The sequence below is a fragment of the Heteronotia binoei genome, chromosome 1 (genome assembly GCF_032191835.1).
Source record: "Heteronotia binoei isolate CCM8104 ecotype False Entrance Well chromosome 1, APGP_CSIRO_Hbin_v1, whole genome shotgun sequence".
In the NCBI taxonomy this organism is placed as follows: domain Eukaryota; kingdom Metazoa; phylum Chordata; class Lepidosauria; order Squamata; family Gekkonidae; genus Heteronotia; species Heteronotia binoei.
Window position 1 is genome coordinate 129350804 of NC_083223.1, and position 15520 is coordinate 129366323.

At 37.3% G+C, this 15520-nt stretch overlaps 1 protein-coding gene across 1 annotated transcript in view; it reads left to right on the top strand.

Moving 5' to 3' along the window:
- ADGB (androglobin) overlaps positions 1-15520 on the top strand; it is a 172964-nt gene that overhangs the window by 95595 nt on the left and 61849 nt on the right. The window contains exons 19-22 of the mRNA XM_060240692.1: positions 909-1023; positions 1915-2082; positions 2353-2482; positions 6932-7063. Coding sequence (XP_060096675.1) covers positions 909-1023; positions 1915-2082; positions 2353-2482; positions 6932-7063 — 545 coding nt within the window. The remainder of the gene's footprint in view (positions 1-908; positions 1024-1914; positions 2083-2352; positions 2483-6931; positions 7064-15520) is intronic.

Below are 15520 nucleotides of genomic sequence, written 5' to 3' on the forward strand. Positions count from 1 at the left end.
AATACACTTAAGTATCACATGTACGTAGTTATAAATATTTACTTCACATAACATGCCAATAAATAGATGAAATGCCAATTTGGCCTGGTGGTGATCTACATCATGCTTCTTTCATTCAGTTGGAGCCTTAAGAACTGTGAATAGAGTGAGTTTGTGGAAGAGAATTTTACTGTTCTTGAGGTGATCTTTGGGAATGGCATGGGATATGCTAAAGGGGAAAAAGCCAGAATGGGGAATTAGCAGAAATTCCTCCCACATGTAGCTGTCTTGTGCAAACATGGCTCAGGCAGCGGAAGAAAGAACAATTTCTGCTGCTTTTTACTTGTTGCACCATACAACACAAAACTTGCTATTCCCAACATCTCCTCAACCTTCAGGAATGGTTTTTCAGGAAGGGTGTAGACTGCAACAGGAAGTAGGAAGTGTCAAAAGCACTCCTAACGGGAGGGGATTGTGGGAATGTCTCAGCCAGCTGTTTAAGATCAAGGCTGAGATTCTTTTTCCCTTTCTGTTCTGGGTATTAAAAGTCCAGACATGGCTAGAGGCATAAGCCAAAGGTCCAGGGCCAAAACTATCTTAGACTTGGGCTCTTCTCTTGCGCATTGTCACATGTGGCCCTCAGCAAGCTACCCCAGTAGATGCAGGACCAGACCAGAATGTAGTTTATTGTATACTTATTGTATCTCTTTATTTAAATTGTTCTTTGTAAACCACCCCAAAGACCTACTGAGAAAAACAGGTGGGAGGATCATTTCAAATATTTCTATTCTTTTATTCTGCCCAATAAATCTTTTGACACTCAAGCAGACAATCAATTAGAACTTCACTTGCATTGAGATTGTTTAGAATTACAGTTATAATTAAGTAATTTAGCTAATTTGTGTGCATGTGTTTTTTTTTAAATGTAGACGCCATGTGTTACTCCTGACTGCAAGTTCTCCCATCGGGCACCATATCCATCTGTGCAGTATGGTGCCATGTGTGTTTGGTGAAGAGGATGTTGTTCTGCCAAGTCTTGACAAGGTAGTGGTTACCGTAGCAACTGGAGCTATATTCATTGATCACTATTGACTTTAGAGAGCTCTAACATTTTTCCTCTCAGTGTTTAGTTTTGGAAAGCAATGCAGTAAAGCTGTTATGCTGCAGTATTCTAGACTTCATTTTGCATTTAGTATAAGAAAAAAAGCATCTATTTAATCATTATATATTCAGCTTACACAGGAACAGAATATGAACATTGGTTCTTGTGCAATTCAGACAGGACAAAGAATGAAATCTAGTTTGAAGTGATGCCCCCCCCATTATTGTTAGACTGAAGCAGTGATAAAATGGCACAACAAAGAATTGTCTCCAGAAGGCACAGTCGTAGCTGATTCTAGTCAATGTGGTTACTGTAATTAAAACAAAGCCCAGGATGCAAAGAGCTACATTAGGTGTGCCCAAGGAGATACTGGACTTCTTTTGTTGAACAACAGACAGCCTGCACCATTTAGCAGTCTTGTGTTTTCAGCACTTTTTGCCTCCAGGTATTTTGGTGGTTATATTTGTATATGAATTTTTAACTGGGCTATAGCTTTTATTAATGTTGTAGCTAAATGGTGGGGATTTTGTGGGGAGGAATGGAGCTCTCAAGTGTATCTGTAACTGTCATAAATATGTATTCTGACTTCACAAACCATGAGAGAAGGCAATAATGCTGCTACAAAAAGCACAACCTGATAACACTGATTCCTTCTCAGTCTTTTCTATGTACTTATCAATTGGTAAGCTGTCTTGACCTCTGAACAAATAATACCAGCATGAGGATGAGGACGAGTGTGATAACTTCATTCACTCTTAGGGGATTGTATTTAAAATGTATTGTTGGAATACTTGTTGATCTGAGTAATGATTGTTCATGCATTTTGTCCTCAGGAGAGCTTCCGGTTTATAGAGCAAGCCACATCTATCATGAAAGCCATTGGAAGTGTGCTAAATAATTTTGGTAACTGGCCAGATCTTTCCAGAGCCATGAGGGGTCTGGAATTAACACACTGCCCTCCTGGCCTCTGTGGAACAGGAATAGCTAGAGAACACTTCAAGGTGAAAAAAGAAGTGCCTAATTTTTCTGTTAAATTGTAGAAAATGTCCATGTTCTTCCAATTGCTTTTTAATGTAGTTCATTAGTTGAAATCTCCTGATCATTTAATTTCACATTTTGTATCTCATTTAGTAGGAATAAATGTACTTCGTATTTTGTGGAGTGTTAACAAGATACAAATCCATGTGTATATATTTTAAAATTATGAGTATGAACTCTAGCAATATTTGTTCATAGCAGTTTGCTGATTTTATTTCTCTTTTGCATTTCAGGCTTTCAATAGTGCTTTATGGCATTTGATAAAACAAGTGTTAGGAAATGTTCTTCCAAACTATGAATTTGCTTACAAATGTTTCACTTTGGATTTCAAACACAGTGAAGTGCCTGATACTGTATCCTCAGGTATTGTATGGAGAAAAAAAAATTGTTGATATAATGTATTGAGTGAAGGTAAAATGCAGCTGAATATCACCAAATCTGCATTCCTAATACAGAAGCCAGTCACGCAGATGAACAATTATTAAGCAGGGATCAATATAACTATTTCCAACCCATGCTATAGAAGGTATTTGATAGAGCTGCAAAATGGAGATGGGGCAGAGAAGAGAGGGGGGTTCTCTACAAATCTGAAGGAAGTCCCAGAATTGCAGAAAAACCTGAAATCTTACACCCACCCACCCACCCACACAGATTAAATGCCTCCAAATAACAGAAACACCTGTAGTTTTAAGAAAAGAATGCTCATTGAACTCTTAATGGCTTTGGGATTTTGCTAGACAAAGCAGTACTATGGCAGCGGGGAGGGAGGAAACAGGCGTGGACTGGGAGACCAAAACAGCCCTGTAAAAGGTCTCAGCCCCCATTCCACTGTCATGTCCCTGGTGGACGAGGACTCATCAGGGGCATGCCCAGTAGTAACTACCAGAAACTTACTACCCACACAGTGCTGTGTGGGCCAGGTAGCCACTACGCTACTGGACCCAGCCATGATTTGTGTGTGCAGAATGTACAGAATAAGCATCTGTGGATATTTGTCATGGTCTTGGCATGTACTCTAAAATTTCAGAGCAAATTAAACTTTACATTTTTTGCCCGAAGGTTTTTTTAAAAAAGCTAAAGTATCTTTGTGCTCAAAAACACTATTTCTTACTGTACTCCTAGAATGTTCCATAATTCCAACACCAATACACTCATGCAAGCAGCGTGCAAGACCAGAGAAATATTTGAATAATGTGTGTGTGTGTATACACCTTCTTGAACTTTAATTGGATTGCAATTTTAATTAGTCCCTGACACAAAGCGCATCACTTACCTGAATTTGCAAGACATGTGTCTGGCACTCAATACAAAAGTAACTTAGTGAAAAATAACTTTTTTATGTTCCCAAACTGAGTGTAAATACATTGCATCTGGTTTGTAAGATGTGAATTTTCAAGTTTAGACTACATCAAAGACCCATCATGTGTACTTTTTCTGGCCAGCCAGGTGTGCTAGAATAAATGTCTCCTGTAATTTGTTCCTTGAATCTGGTGATTTAAATAAATAATAAATTTACTAGTATATAGCCTCTGAACTTGGGGATTCCATTTTTTGGCAATCATGACTCATCTTCTGTGAATTTGCCCCAAAACTTCACGGATGTATTAGGATATTTCTCGTGGAAATGAATCCTATGAGCTAAATTTCCACTATCCAAAGAAGAATTTTCTTTTGTGTATCCTGGACCTACAGCCAACAACTTCTGTTGTATTACCCTGATTTTCATTTTTAAATGAGAGATTGATTTCTCTCTATTTGCTGTTGGCACACTGTTCACCATATTTTAAAAAGCTAGTACTCTATTTATGTCAGACTACAGCACTTTTGTCACACCTGACTGTCATCTGACAAAAGTGGAGAACTGGAAGGAATGGAACAAATCAAATATAAGGTGAAACCGTATCCTCCATTTTCCCTCCCCAAATAGTGTCAAATTTTAGAGTTCAGATGAATGAGGGGGCATGTTTCATCAATATTTTTGTGCTGGGCAAACTGTGACTCTTTTGGCCACTTTTTGGGGGGCTTAAAGGAAATTAAAATATCTCTATTTTTCTTTTCACCTTTTTTTGGCTGTAGCACCAACCTTATCTCCTTTGGGGCAGTATTTTCCAAAGACAAACACCTTTAAAGTTCTCATTGGCACTCTATCGTTATAATTTTTAATGATCAGATTAGTTTCTTCGTTTCGTGCAAAGCTGGCACATGCCCAGTGAGAACTGGCTATGTGTCAATGCCATTGAGGGAAAAAATACAGCTAATGGAAAGTGAGGAAGTTGCCCTCACTTTGCATTAGGTTGATTTGCCCTCCATGCCATCTGCACGTATCCAAATCTCTCTGTGTAATAGCTTCATGGTGCTTACAGGAAGAGAGGAGACTAATTTGAACCAGGAAAAGAGGAGACCAATTTGACCAGGAAAAAAAAGGTTTCCAAGGTTGCAAACAGGCTTGGAAAAAGTAAGAAATAAGGAAATGGTTCAGGGGACATTTTGTCCCTCCTGAGCAAAAAAGGGAAAAAACATCATCTTGCATGAGAAATGTTTACAACTGAACATTAACCTCAGCCTTATAAAATTATCCAGTGCCAAAGACTATTGTGTTCCCCTTCCAGTCATATTTCTTCTAGACAAAAAAGTATTAACCAGCCTATGCTTCTGAGTCAAATTGAGCATGTGAAAACCTTTGGGATTGCAAGAAACAAAAGTGGGCATAACTACAAAATGGCTGCCATGGAGGTAGAGCAAGAGAGGTTCAACCAATCCCAAAGTTGGGAGACTCTTCAAAATGTTGGGAGGTTCCAAGCTAAGCACTTTCTATGATAGAGGCATAGCAAAAAAATATTATTTTGTGATCAACTGTTCAAACTCTGTCATCTCTCTTAAAGCTCCACCTTCAGTATTTATGACCTTCTTTAATCTTGAAGCTAATTAGTGATATAACAACCTTTGAATATTTATTCCTTCATCCCTGATATCTTGCCATGACTTAATTTTTCTCTGGGAATTTATCATGATACCATATGTTTAAAAAATCATGGATTATTTACAGTGACATTGTGACACTGATTTATTTTCAGTTTCTACAGGGAAATACAAAAAGTATCACAAACCTCCTGGAATATAGGAAGATTCTCTTATTTAACCATGACCCCATTCTATTAATGGCATAATGACACATGCTCAGCATAGTGGTGACAGTATTGCTTGGTAACTTAACATTCTTTATGCAAGGACAATGTTTTGTAATTTAAGCTTGGATTGGAGGCCAGAAAATTAAAGTATATCTCTTTTATAAACTGTGCTATTCCAAACTCCAAGTATGTTTATGACTGGCAGTGGTAAGTGTCTGTCGAAATAAGGAGGCTATCAGGTTGCAGTGCCAGTACTTATTTTGATTTTTGGACTTGATGTGCCATGTGATTGAGTCTCAAGAAGATTAGATATTATAAAGAATGTTCATAAAAGGGACTGCACACATTATTTCAGAATTTGGTTTTAAAAAACACTGACATTTTATATGTTATGTAAAAAACCACACATAACACAAAGGTATATATCTAGGAGTAAAACATCTTTTCAGTTAGTTCGTGTATCTCTGAATGCAGTGATTATTCTAAATATTTATTTACTATAATGATCTTCAGCAAAATGCCCATGGGTGCCATGGTGCCTCTCAATGTATTTGCTATACCTACTTCCTTCTCCACTAAACCATCTTTTCCCCAAACCAAAGAACTAATCCTGGACAGCGCTAATAGTTTTAAAATTGATAAGTAAATTATGGTTTTATATGTTTTATTGAATTGATTGTTTTTATGATGTTGTAAGCCGCCCTGAGTCCGCTTGCGGAGAGGGCGGGATATAAATGTAAAGTAATAAATAAAATAAATAAATTTAACTTAATTGGACAAAGAGTTGCTTCTGAACATCCCAGAAGGCATCACTTTTATTTCAACAGGGCACAAGCATTTAGAAATAACTGGCTTCACCATAAGAGGACTCTTGGTTTGAAACCTATCAACACTTTGTGATTGGTCCCTACTCCCATGGCAGCTGTTGTGTGGTAGACACACTGCTTGTTCTCAAAATTCCAGTAGGCCTGCGAGTTCAACATTTGGAGACCCCTCCCTGATTTTACTACATGATCTAAATTATCATAGCGATGTCACATAGTATCAAATAATGAACTTTTTATTGAATAAGAGATTAACTCTGTTTAGAGAAGTGCACATGAATGAGAGAACGAGTTCTCATTTCTGCTGAAGATGGCAACACATCATGTATCTTTCTTGCTTTTGGGGGAGGAGGTGTCATGGGAGAAGAGAGGCAGAAAAAACCTGAGTGCTAGCCTAAGGACTGTTTTATCTGTTCCCTAGTTCCCAAATGTTTTGGCATGGTGACCCACAAGTCTAAATTCACATGGTATAGAGACCCACTTAAAACAAGAGTATGTACAATAAAGCTGCAAAATCCTGCAACTCACTGCCTTCAGAGAACCATTTGAGTCAGCACTCACAAGCTGGGAAATGTTTATCTGTATCATTTTGGATTGTTCCATTTTATGTGCTTTTATGCCTTGGCTTTTATTGGCTTTTTGGTGCTTTTTATTTGTATGGATTGTTTAATTGATATCTACTGTCAGTGTAGTTTATTTTTATTTGATGTTTGCTTCATGCTTTGTTTTATTGTTGCAATCTGCCTTGCACTGGTTTGGTGAGGCAGCGTACAAATGTTCTTAATAAATTGTTGTTTTCTGGCAAACCTAACAGTGATACAGTTTCTCTGATAGATGACTTCCATATTGTTCTTTTTTAGTGACGACAGAGATGAGTGTTTCTCAGTGGCATAACCAAGTTTCCACACCTGAAGAAGAAGCTGCTGTGCTTACAATACAGGCTGCTTGGAGAGGAACTTATGTGAGGCAGATAATTAACGGCAGGAGACCAGGTTAGGATTTCTCCCCATCCAGGGAAAAGCAAGATCCACAACTCAGATCTCTGTGAGGTCCATTCTGCTCTGTCTGTTTCAGTTTGCACCCCACAGTTTCAAGGAGGCGTTTACTAAATGAATAATTCCTCAGCATTACTAATACCATTGCTTTGAGCTGTTCTTACAACTATCTGATACACAGTCAAGAATTTTAACAATGAAACAAAGTTCTAACCAAATATTCTTCTTCCTACTGACTCCTTTTCTACTCAAATGGACAACTCTGTTCCTACATAGACATCTAGCATCTGGATAATATCTCTTATTTCAACCTTTCACTGAAGTCCATTCCTTATGTAACTTAATGTAACTTAGCTGAAACAAGGTTGTACATATATAACTTTTATTTCATGCAGAATCCTCATACACCTCATACATACTGCAAAGGTTTCTGTATATATGTGGTATGAACATACAGTTAGTTGCAGTTTAGTTTGTAAGGTGAAACTATTTGGTTAAGAGTCAAACTAGATGATATATCAGATATTCATGATCTGCATTTTAAAAAAACACATCAATTCCACCTACAGGAGGGGATCAAATCAGATCAGATGGGGGGGCAATATTTTCTCCTATGCTATCTTCCTGAGTAGCTGTTTGCCCCAGAGGGCAAGGACAATTTGCATTAGTAAAGCTGTACGAGGGGAAAGATTTAGTCCCCACTCAGGTGCCATGCCTTTTCTCCAAGCCTACAAACTTTAAAACAAAACGCATAGGAGATCCTGATCACAGAACTTCCTCATATTGTTCCATGGTTTGATCTCAGTTCTGTTTGTTCTCCCTCAAATTTCAACAAGATGGCAGCATCAAAAATACAACTGCTTACTACAAAAGAGGAGGGAATCAGATTGCAGGCAAGATAACTGAGTGTGTGGCTTCCCATCTTTATAGTGACAGTTGTGTTCAAGTAATCCTTAGGGAGTTGAATCCTGGCAAGAAACCTGACTTTTGATTGCTGTTTCTCCAACTTCTCAAGTTTCATTATTTGGTGAGGGCTCCAGTTTACCAATGTGTATTCCAGAAAGAGAAATAAGTCATTACAAACATGACTTTTACAAAAGTTGAAAAACTTTTGTAATAATCACATCGTGTTTTATGCTAGCCCAGAGCCTTTTTTCATCCACAGGCCATTAGTGCGCCTAAGTAGACTACAAAAAACCCTCAGTTTATCAGTGACCTAACCAGCTGTGATGTATGGCGACTGGTGGACATTGTCATGATGATTCATAAGGAAGGATCTGGACTGATAGATATGCTTGGACAAAAGTTCTGGGATTTTAAAGTCAAACCTAGCTCTTTGAATTCCTTACAGAATGCTGGAGGCTGTCACTTCAAATTCTAGGATGCTGATACGATGTGAATGTGCTATATCTACAGTGTGGTGCAAATCATGAATACTTGATGCTTGTTTAAAATTGGATGATATGCCATAAATCAGTGTCATTATCTTAGACAACAGGACTGACAACCGGCTCACTCATTCAGACCCTACTCAAATATTTCTTAGTGTGTATATGCTAACATTCTCTCATTAACTGTGTTACGTGTGTACTGCAAAACATAGTCTAATAGAACATAGATGGCCTTGGTCTATATGTAACAAAGGCCAAATCAGATGCCATGTATTTATTTAATTCATTTGTACCTCACCTTTCTCCCAAATGGGGACCCAAAGTGGCTTACATCATTCTCCTCCTCCATTTTCTCCTCACAGCAACCCTATGAGGTGGGTTAGACTGAAAGTATATAATTGACCCAAGGTCAACCAGGAAGCTTCCATGGCAGATTCAAACCTGTGTCTCCCATATACTAGTCCAACAACCTTAACCACTGCACCACACTGGCTCGCCCAGACATCTGTAATTCAATCTTCTTGCATGTTTTGCTTTAAAAAACCCGAAGCAACTACAGGATCCTGTCTGGCTCTCAAGGCCCGGCAGCTGAACTTCATCAGCTCAAGGTCGCTGCCAAGCCCCCTTTCAAAACCCAAGTCTATTGCAGGAGTGCGAAGCATTGGCAGATACCTGGCAGTGGACTGGCCGAACAGTCCCAAAGCCTCAACTGCCTCTCCCAATGACGAAGGGGCAGGAGCATCAACCACGCAAGCCCATGACCCTGGGATACCTTACACCTGTTGGGGAGAATTTCCAGCTGGGCAAGGAGGGAAAGTGCTGCTCTGAGCCAGTCAGAACCGGCTCCTCCGGGGTGACTGAGAGGGCATCCGAGGAAGACACAGCTGTAACTCCAAAAGTTCTGGATAAACAATTTTTTTTTATTAGTAACATATGGTAGTAGAACTATAACTACAACTTATAAAAAGCTTAATATATATTAAGAAAAAGACCATCATTCTACCCCACATCTTACTTTCTCCCACCCCTCCCCCAATTACTTGACCCCCGCCAGTGTTATTTTCTTTAAAAAAACAGATATTAAAGGTACCCTTAACTATCAAGAAAAAAAAAACGAAACAAAAAAGAAACATAGGGAAGAAGAACCCCCTTCAAGAGTTATATTGTTATCTTAAAAATCTTAATCCTCAAAAATTGTCCAATGTCCTTTTATTTTCCACTCTTTCTCTACATATCTTCTGAATTTCTTCCACTCTTGGTTAAAAAGTTCTAAATCACAGTCTCTTAATTTTCTTGTTAATTTATCCATTTCACTCCATGACATAACTTTCATAATCCAGTCCCATTTTTCTGGTATTTTTTCTTGCTTCCACAACTGCGCATACAATGTCCTAGCAGCTGAGAGCAAGTACCATATTAATGTTCTATCTTCTTTTGGAAATTTTTCCATTTGTAATCCCAGCAGAAAAGTCTCTGCCTCTTTATTGAATTCATATCCCAGGATCTTAGATATCTCTTGTTGAATCATTTGCCAAAACATTTTAGCTCTTTCACAAGTCCACCACATATGGTAGAAAGAACCTTCATGCTTTTTACATTTCCAGCACCTATCTGGCATCTTATTGTTCATCTTTACTAATTTTTTTGGAGTCATATACCATCTATACATCATCTTAAAACAGTTCTCTTTAATACTATGACATGTTGCGAGTTTCATGGAATTTTTCCACAGATATTCCCAAGATTCCATCTTTATTTCTTTATTTACATTAATTGCCCATTTTATCATTTGAGATTTCACTACTTCATCTTCTGTAGCCCATTGTAAAAGTAATTTGTACACTTTTGAAATTAATTTCTCATTATCTCCAAGCAGAACTCTTTCCATTTCTGTTTGTTCTTTCCTTATTCCTTCAGCTTTGATATCATTCTCCATCAAACTTTTTATTTGTTGCATTTGAAACCAATCATATTTATAGTTTAGTTCTTCTGCAGTTTTCAATTCTATTTTCCCGCTTTGTATTTTTAGTAACTGGTTGTATGATAGTTGTTTTTCCTTGACTGTTTTGGCCGTTAACTTTATCACTTCAGCCGGCACTATCCATAAAGGTCTCCTCTCATCACCATATTTCTTGTACTTTATCCACACATTTAATAAGCTACTCCTTATATAATGGTGAGAGAAAAGACCGTCCATCTTCTTTTTTTCATAGTACAAATATGCATGCCAGCCGAATTTTTTTCCATGGCCTTCTAACATTAGAAGTTTTTTATTTAATAACGTTATCCATTCTTTTAACCATACTAAACAAATTGCTTCATGATACAGTTTCAAATCTGGTAATTGGAATCCACCTCTCTCTTTCGCATCTATCAGGACTTTCATTTTAATTCTAGGTTTCCTCCCGGCCCACACGAATTCCGAAATTTTTCTTCGCCATTTATCAAATTGCTTAGCATCTTTCACAATGGGGATGGTTTGAAACAGACACATAATCCTTGGTAAAATATTCATTTTTACTGCAGCTATTCTACCCAACAGTGACAAATTGAGCTTGTTCCACTTTAGCATATCTTCTTCTATTTTACGCCATAGCTTTTCATAATTGTTCTTAAACAAATCAATATTTTTCATTGTTATCTCTACCCCTAGGTATTTTACCTTAGAGGTAACTTCACAACCCGTTAGTCTTTGTAGTTCTTGTTGTCTATTTTTCTGCATATTCTTACATAAGATTTTTGATTTTTCTTTGTTTATATAAAGTCCCGCCAACTCCCCAAACTCTTGTATTCTCATTAACAACAAAGGTGTAACTTGTAAAGGATTTTCATTTATAAACATTATATCATCTGCAAATGCTCTGTATTTATAGGTAAATCCTTTTATTTGTAGTCCTTCTAAATCTTTTTCTTCTTGAATCTGCATTAGTAAAATTTCAAGAGTCATTATAAACAGCAATGGCGAAAGCGGGCAGCCTTGTCTGGTACCTTTACTAATTTTCATTTCATCTGTAAGATCTGCGTTGATGCACAGCCTTGCACTTTGTTCAGAATATATTGCCTTTATCATTCTTATAAAACTTTCTCCAAGCTCCATTTTTTCCATCACTGCAAACATAAAGTCCCAATTTAAATTGTCAAATGCTTTTTCTGCATCCGCAAAGAATAGCGCTACTTCCTTTTCTGGATGTCTTTCATAATATTCTACAATATTTACAACAGTTCTAATATTGTCTCTTATTTGTCTTTTGGGAAGAAAACCGGCTTGGTCCTCTTTTATAAAATTTATCAAATATTGCTTAAGACGTTCTGCCAGAATTCTTGTAAATATTTTATAATCATTGTTCAAAAGTGAAATTGGTCTGTAATTTTTCACATTTGTAACATCTCTTTCTTCTTTAGGTATCAAAGAAATAACAGCTTCTTTCCATGTATTTGGTACCTTCCCTTTGACTCTTATTGCATTCATCAGCTTCTGTAATTTTGGTATTAATTCATCTTTAAACATTTTAAAATACTTGGCTGTATAACCGTCTGGCCCGGGAGCTTTATCATTTTTCATCACGTTGATTGCTGCCTCAATTTCTATTTTTTCAATTGGGTCATTCAAAATTTTTCTCATATTCTCAGTTAATGGCTCAATTTTTATTTTCTGTAGATATTCGTCTATCTTTTTTCTCTTTACTTCAGCACCTTTAAACAGCTTGGCATAATACTTAAAAAATTCTCTTTTTATTCCCTCTTGAGTAACTACGTCTCTTTCATCTATCACAATTCTATTAATTATTTTATTTTCCCTCTTTTTTTTCAGCTGCCACGCCAAGTATTTCCCCGTCTTATTTGCTCCTTCAAACGATTTTTGCTGGAGCCTTTTCAAATTCCATTCTACTTCTTTGTTTAATAAATGTCTTAGTTGAGTTTGCAATATTGAAATTTCCCTTAGAATTTTCTTTTTCCCTGGTCTTTTCCTCAGCTCTCTTTCTTTTTTCTTTATTTCATTTTGAATATCCAGTAGTTGTTTTTCTTTTTCCCTTTTATCTTTATTGTTCAAAGTAATCAGCAACCCTCTCATTACTGCTTTATAAGCATCCCAGACCGTCTGAAAATCGATATCTTCTTTATCATTCACTTGGAAAAATTCTTTAGTTTCTTTTCCTAGGAAAGTCACTGTTTCTTTGTTCTGTAGCAAGTCTTCATTCAATCTCCATCTTCTCAATCTTTTGGACAGTTTTGTAATCCACATTATTGGGTTATGGTCAGTGCCAATTTTAGGCAAAATCTCTATCTTTCTTGTTATGAGGCCTAAATCTCTGGTTCCCCATAGCATGTCAATTCTAGAAAATGTCTTATGTCTTGCAGAAAAAAACGTATAGTCCCGCACTTCAGGGTTAAACTTTCTCCATATGTCCTCCAAATTTTCCTGTTTTACTAATTCAAAAAAAGACTTTGGCAATTTTCCTTCTTTTCCACTATTTTTTTTCCCTCCGGATCTATCCAATGAGTTCTCAACTGTTCCATTAAAATCTCCCATTAAGAGTATTTGATCGTAGGTCAACTCATCTAGTTGTTGTGTAATGTCTTTAAAAAAAACATCTTTTGCACCATTAGGTGCATATAGTCCCAATAACAGCGTTTTTTTCCCATTTGATGTTATTTCCACTGCTACAAATCTTCCATCCTTATCTTTAAATACCAATTTTGGCTCCAGGTCTTGTTTAATATAAAAAACTACTCCCCTTTTTTTCTGGTCAGCTAACGAAAAAAATTCCCTTCCCAATTGTTTGTTCCATAAAAATTTATAATCCTTTTGTTTAATGTGGACTTCTTGCAAACAAATTATATTACAATTTTGCTTTTTAATCCAATGAAAAGTTGCCCTTCTTTTTTGTGGTGAATTTAGTCCATTAACATTCCAAGACAATAGTTTGTAATCCATCATGGTGCAAATTCTTTATTTTCTTCAAAAAATCTCCTCAGTTCTCGGGCATTTGTGATCGTGACTCTCTTCCCCTGAAGTTCAAAGCTCACACCCTCGGGGATTATCCATCTATACCTTGTGCCATTGTCTTTCAATTTTTCTGTCAACTTTTTATATGTTCTCCTGTCATTTATCACTTCTTTCGGTAGCTCCTTCATAATTCTCACTCTGCTACCTCTTACTATCAATGATTGTTCAAAGTTTCTCTTCATAATCCTTCCCACCATTTCCTTTGTCATGAATCTTACAACCACATCTCTTGGTAAGTTATTTTTTTTGGCATATAACGAGTTGACTCTATACATGTGATCATACATGCTTTTAGTCTTATCAGGGTCTTCTTCTAAGAATTCTGCGATTATGTTTGTTATATATCCTTTCAAATCATCATTCTCTTCCTCAGGTACTCCTCTCAAACGTAGCTGATTTTCCATTAATTTGCAGTCGTGAATCGTCACTTTTTCTTGTACTTTCAGCAAGGTGGTATCATGTGTTTTAACTTTCTCCTCCACCTCCTGTACTTTCTTGTCTATTTTCCCAATTTGGTTTTTGAGGTCATCCACTTCTTTTTTAATCACTGTAGTAAGTTCTTCAACTCTTCCATCATTTTCTTAACTCCTTTCATAATCCTGGCTTCCATAGCCTCCATTTGGTCTTGCATTTTTTCTAATGAAAGGGCTCTTGTTCGGAGCTGCCTGGGCTCTGACATTTAAGCAAAGAGCAAGGGGGATGCAATTAAAATATCAAAAATTTCCGTCGCACAATTTGCAAGTTTGACTACCAAGTTCAGAAGGTCTAAATTTTCTCTCTCAATTAAACTTTGTTCTGTTTTCTTCTGAGCTTCCCAGGCCCAGATATAAATTTTTGAAGAATTTTTCCCCTTTAAAAAAATGACGAAATTTTTGACCTCACCAATTTAAAATCTGACAGTCAGGTTCAATAGAGCAGGGCTTGCCCTTTCCAGCAAGCCCAATTTCGCTGGTTTCTGAGCCCCCAAAGCAAAGATATTTAACAAAAAAGTCTTTAAAAAATCCAAAATGGCGGCCGCGATTTTTTCTCCTTTTAAAGATTTTTTTTCCCCTTTTAAAATCACCCCAGGAGCCCACCAATAATGTAGTCAATAGTTCTTATCTTCTTACCCTTTTCCCTGTCGTTTCTGTCACTTTTTAAAGTCCCAAATCTTTTTAAAACGATGTTTTAAATTGGACCTCCCAGCAATGGCTGCCGATGTTTCTCTATGATGTAGAGTAGGCTTTTTTCTTTACTGCTTCCTGTCTCTGTCACCTTCAACCTTATAGATTGCTTGACGCACTTCCTGTCTTGCTCAGTAGAGTTAGAGGACTGTTCCAGTATATTCCTGCGCAGTATGGTTGTTTACATTCCACAAATCGTAAGTAGACACAACAATGATTTCTCTTCAATTTTTAGCAGTTTTTAACACTGTCTTTTATGTCAAAATAGTCCAAACTTCACCCTTCCCTTCTTCTACTTGCAAGTTTTATATTTTCCCCTTATTTCCACCTTTAAAACGTCTCTTTAGTCTGTAAATAGCTCCGGAGTGAAAGAAGAGTTTCTGTACCTTTTTTCCTCTGTTTATCCAAGTTCCACTGGTCTTCCAAGACTTTAGTTGTTTAAAAATGTCCCAGAAGGTTAGGATCGTGACGAGCTTATGCCAAATCCATGGCTCTGAGAGATCTTGCAGACGATAATTTTGCAAACTTCTGAGACTCCTCAAAGCCTCAAAGGACCCTTCTCCAAAGCTCCTTTTCAGCCAAGGTAAATCTCTTCTAAAGTTTTTAGTGCAAGTCTTGGACCTTTCTCTCACTGAGAAAGGTAGGCAGTGGGCTTTGGTTTGCCCTCCACTACCCCGAACAAGACCTTCAGCTTGCTCCCGTTACGAGAGACAACTCAGCTTCCCTCCCCGGAAGTCGCTGTAACTCCAAAAGTTGATGAGTATGGGTGATGGGATTGGCTTGGGGGGAAAGACATGGGATGAGAGGGAATAAAAGAGAAGGGTGTGGAGTGAGGAGAAGCTCAGGAGAGGGGCAAGGGAAAGATGGGAGGGAAAGAGAGAACCTGGTCTTA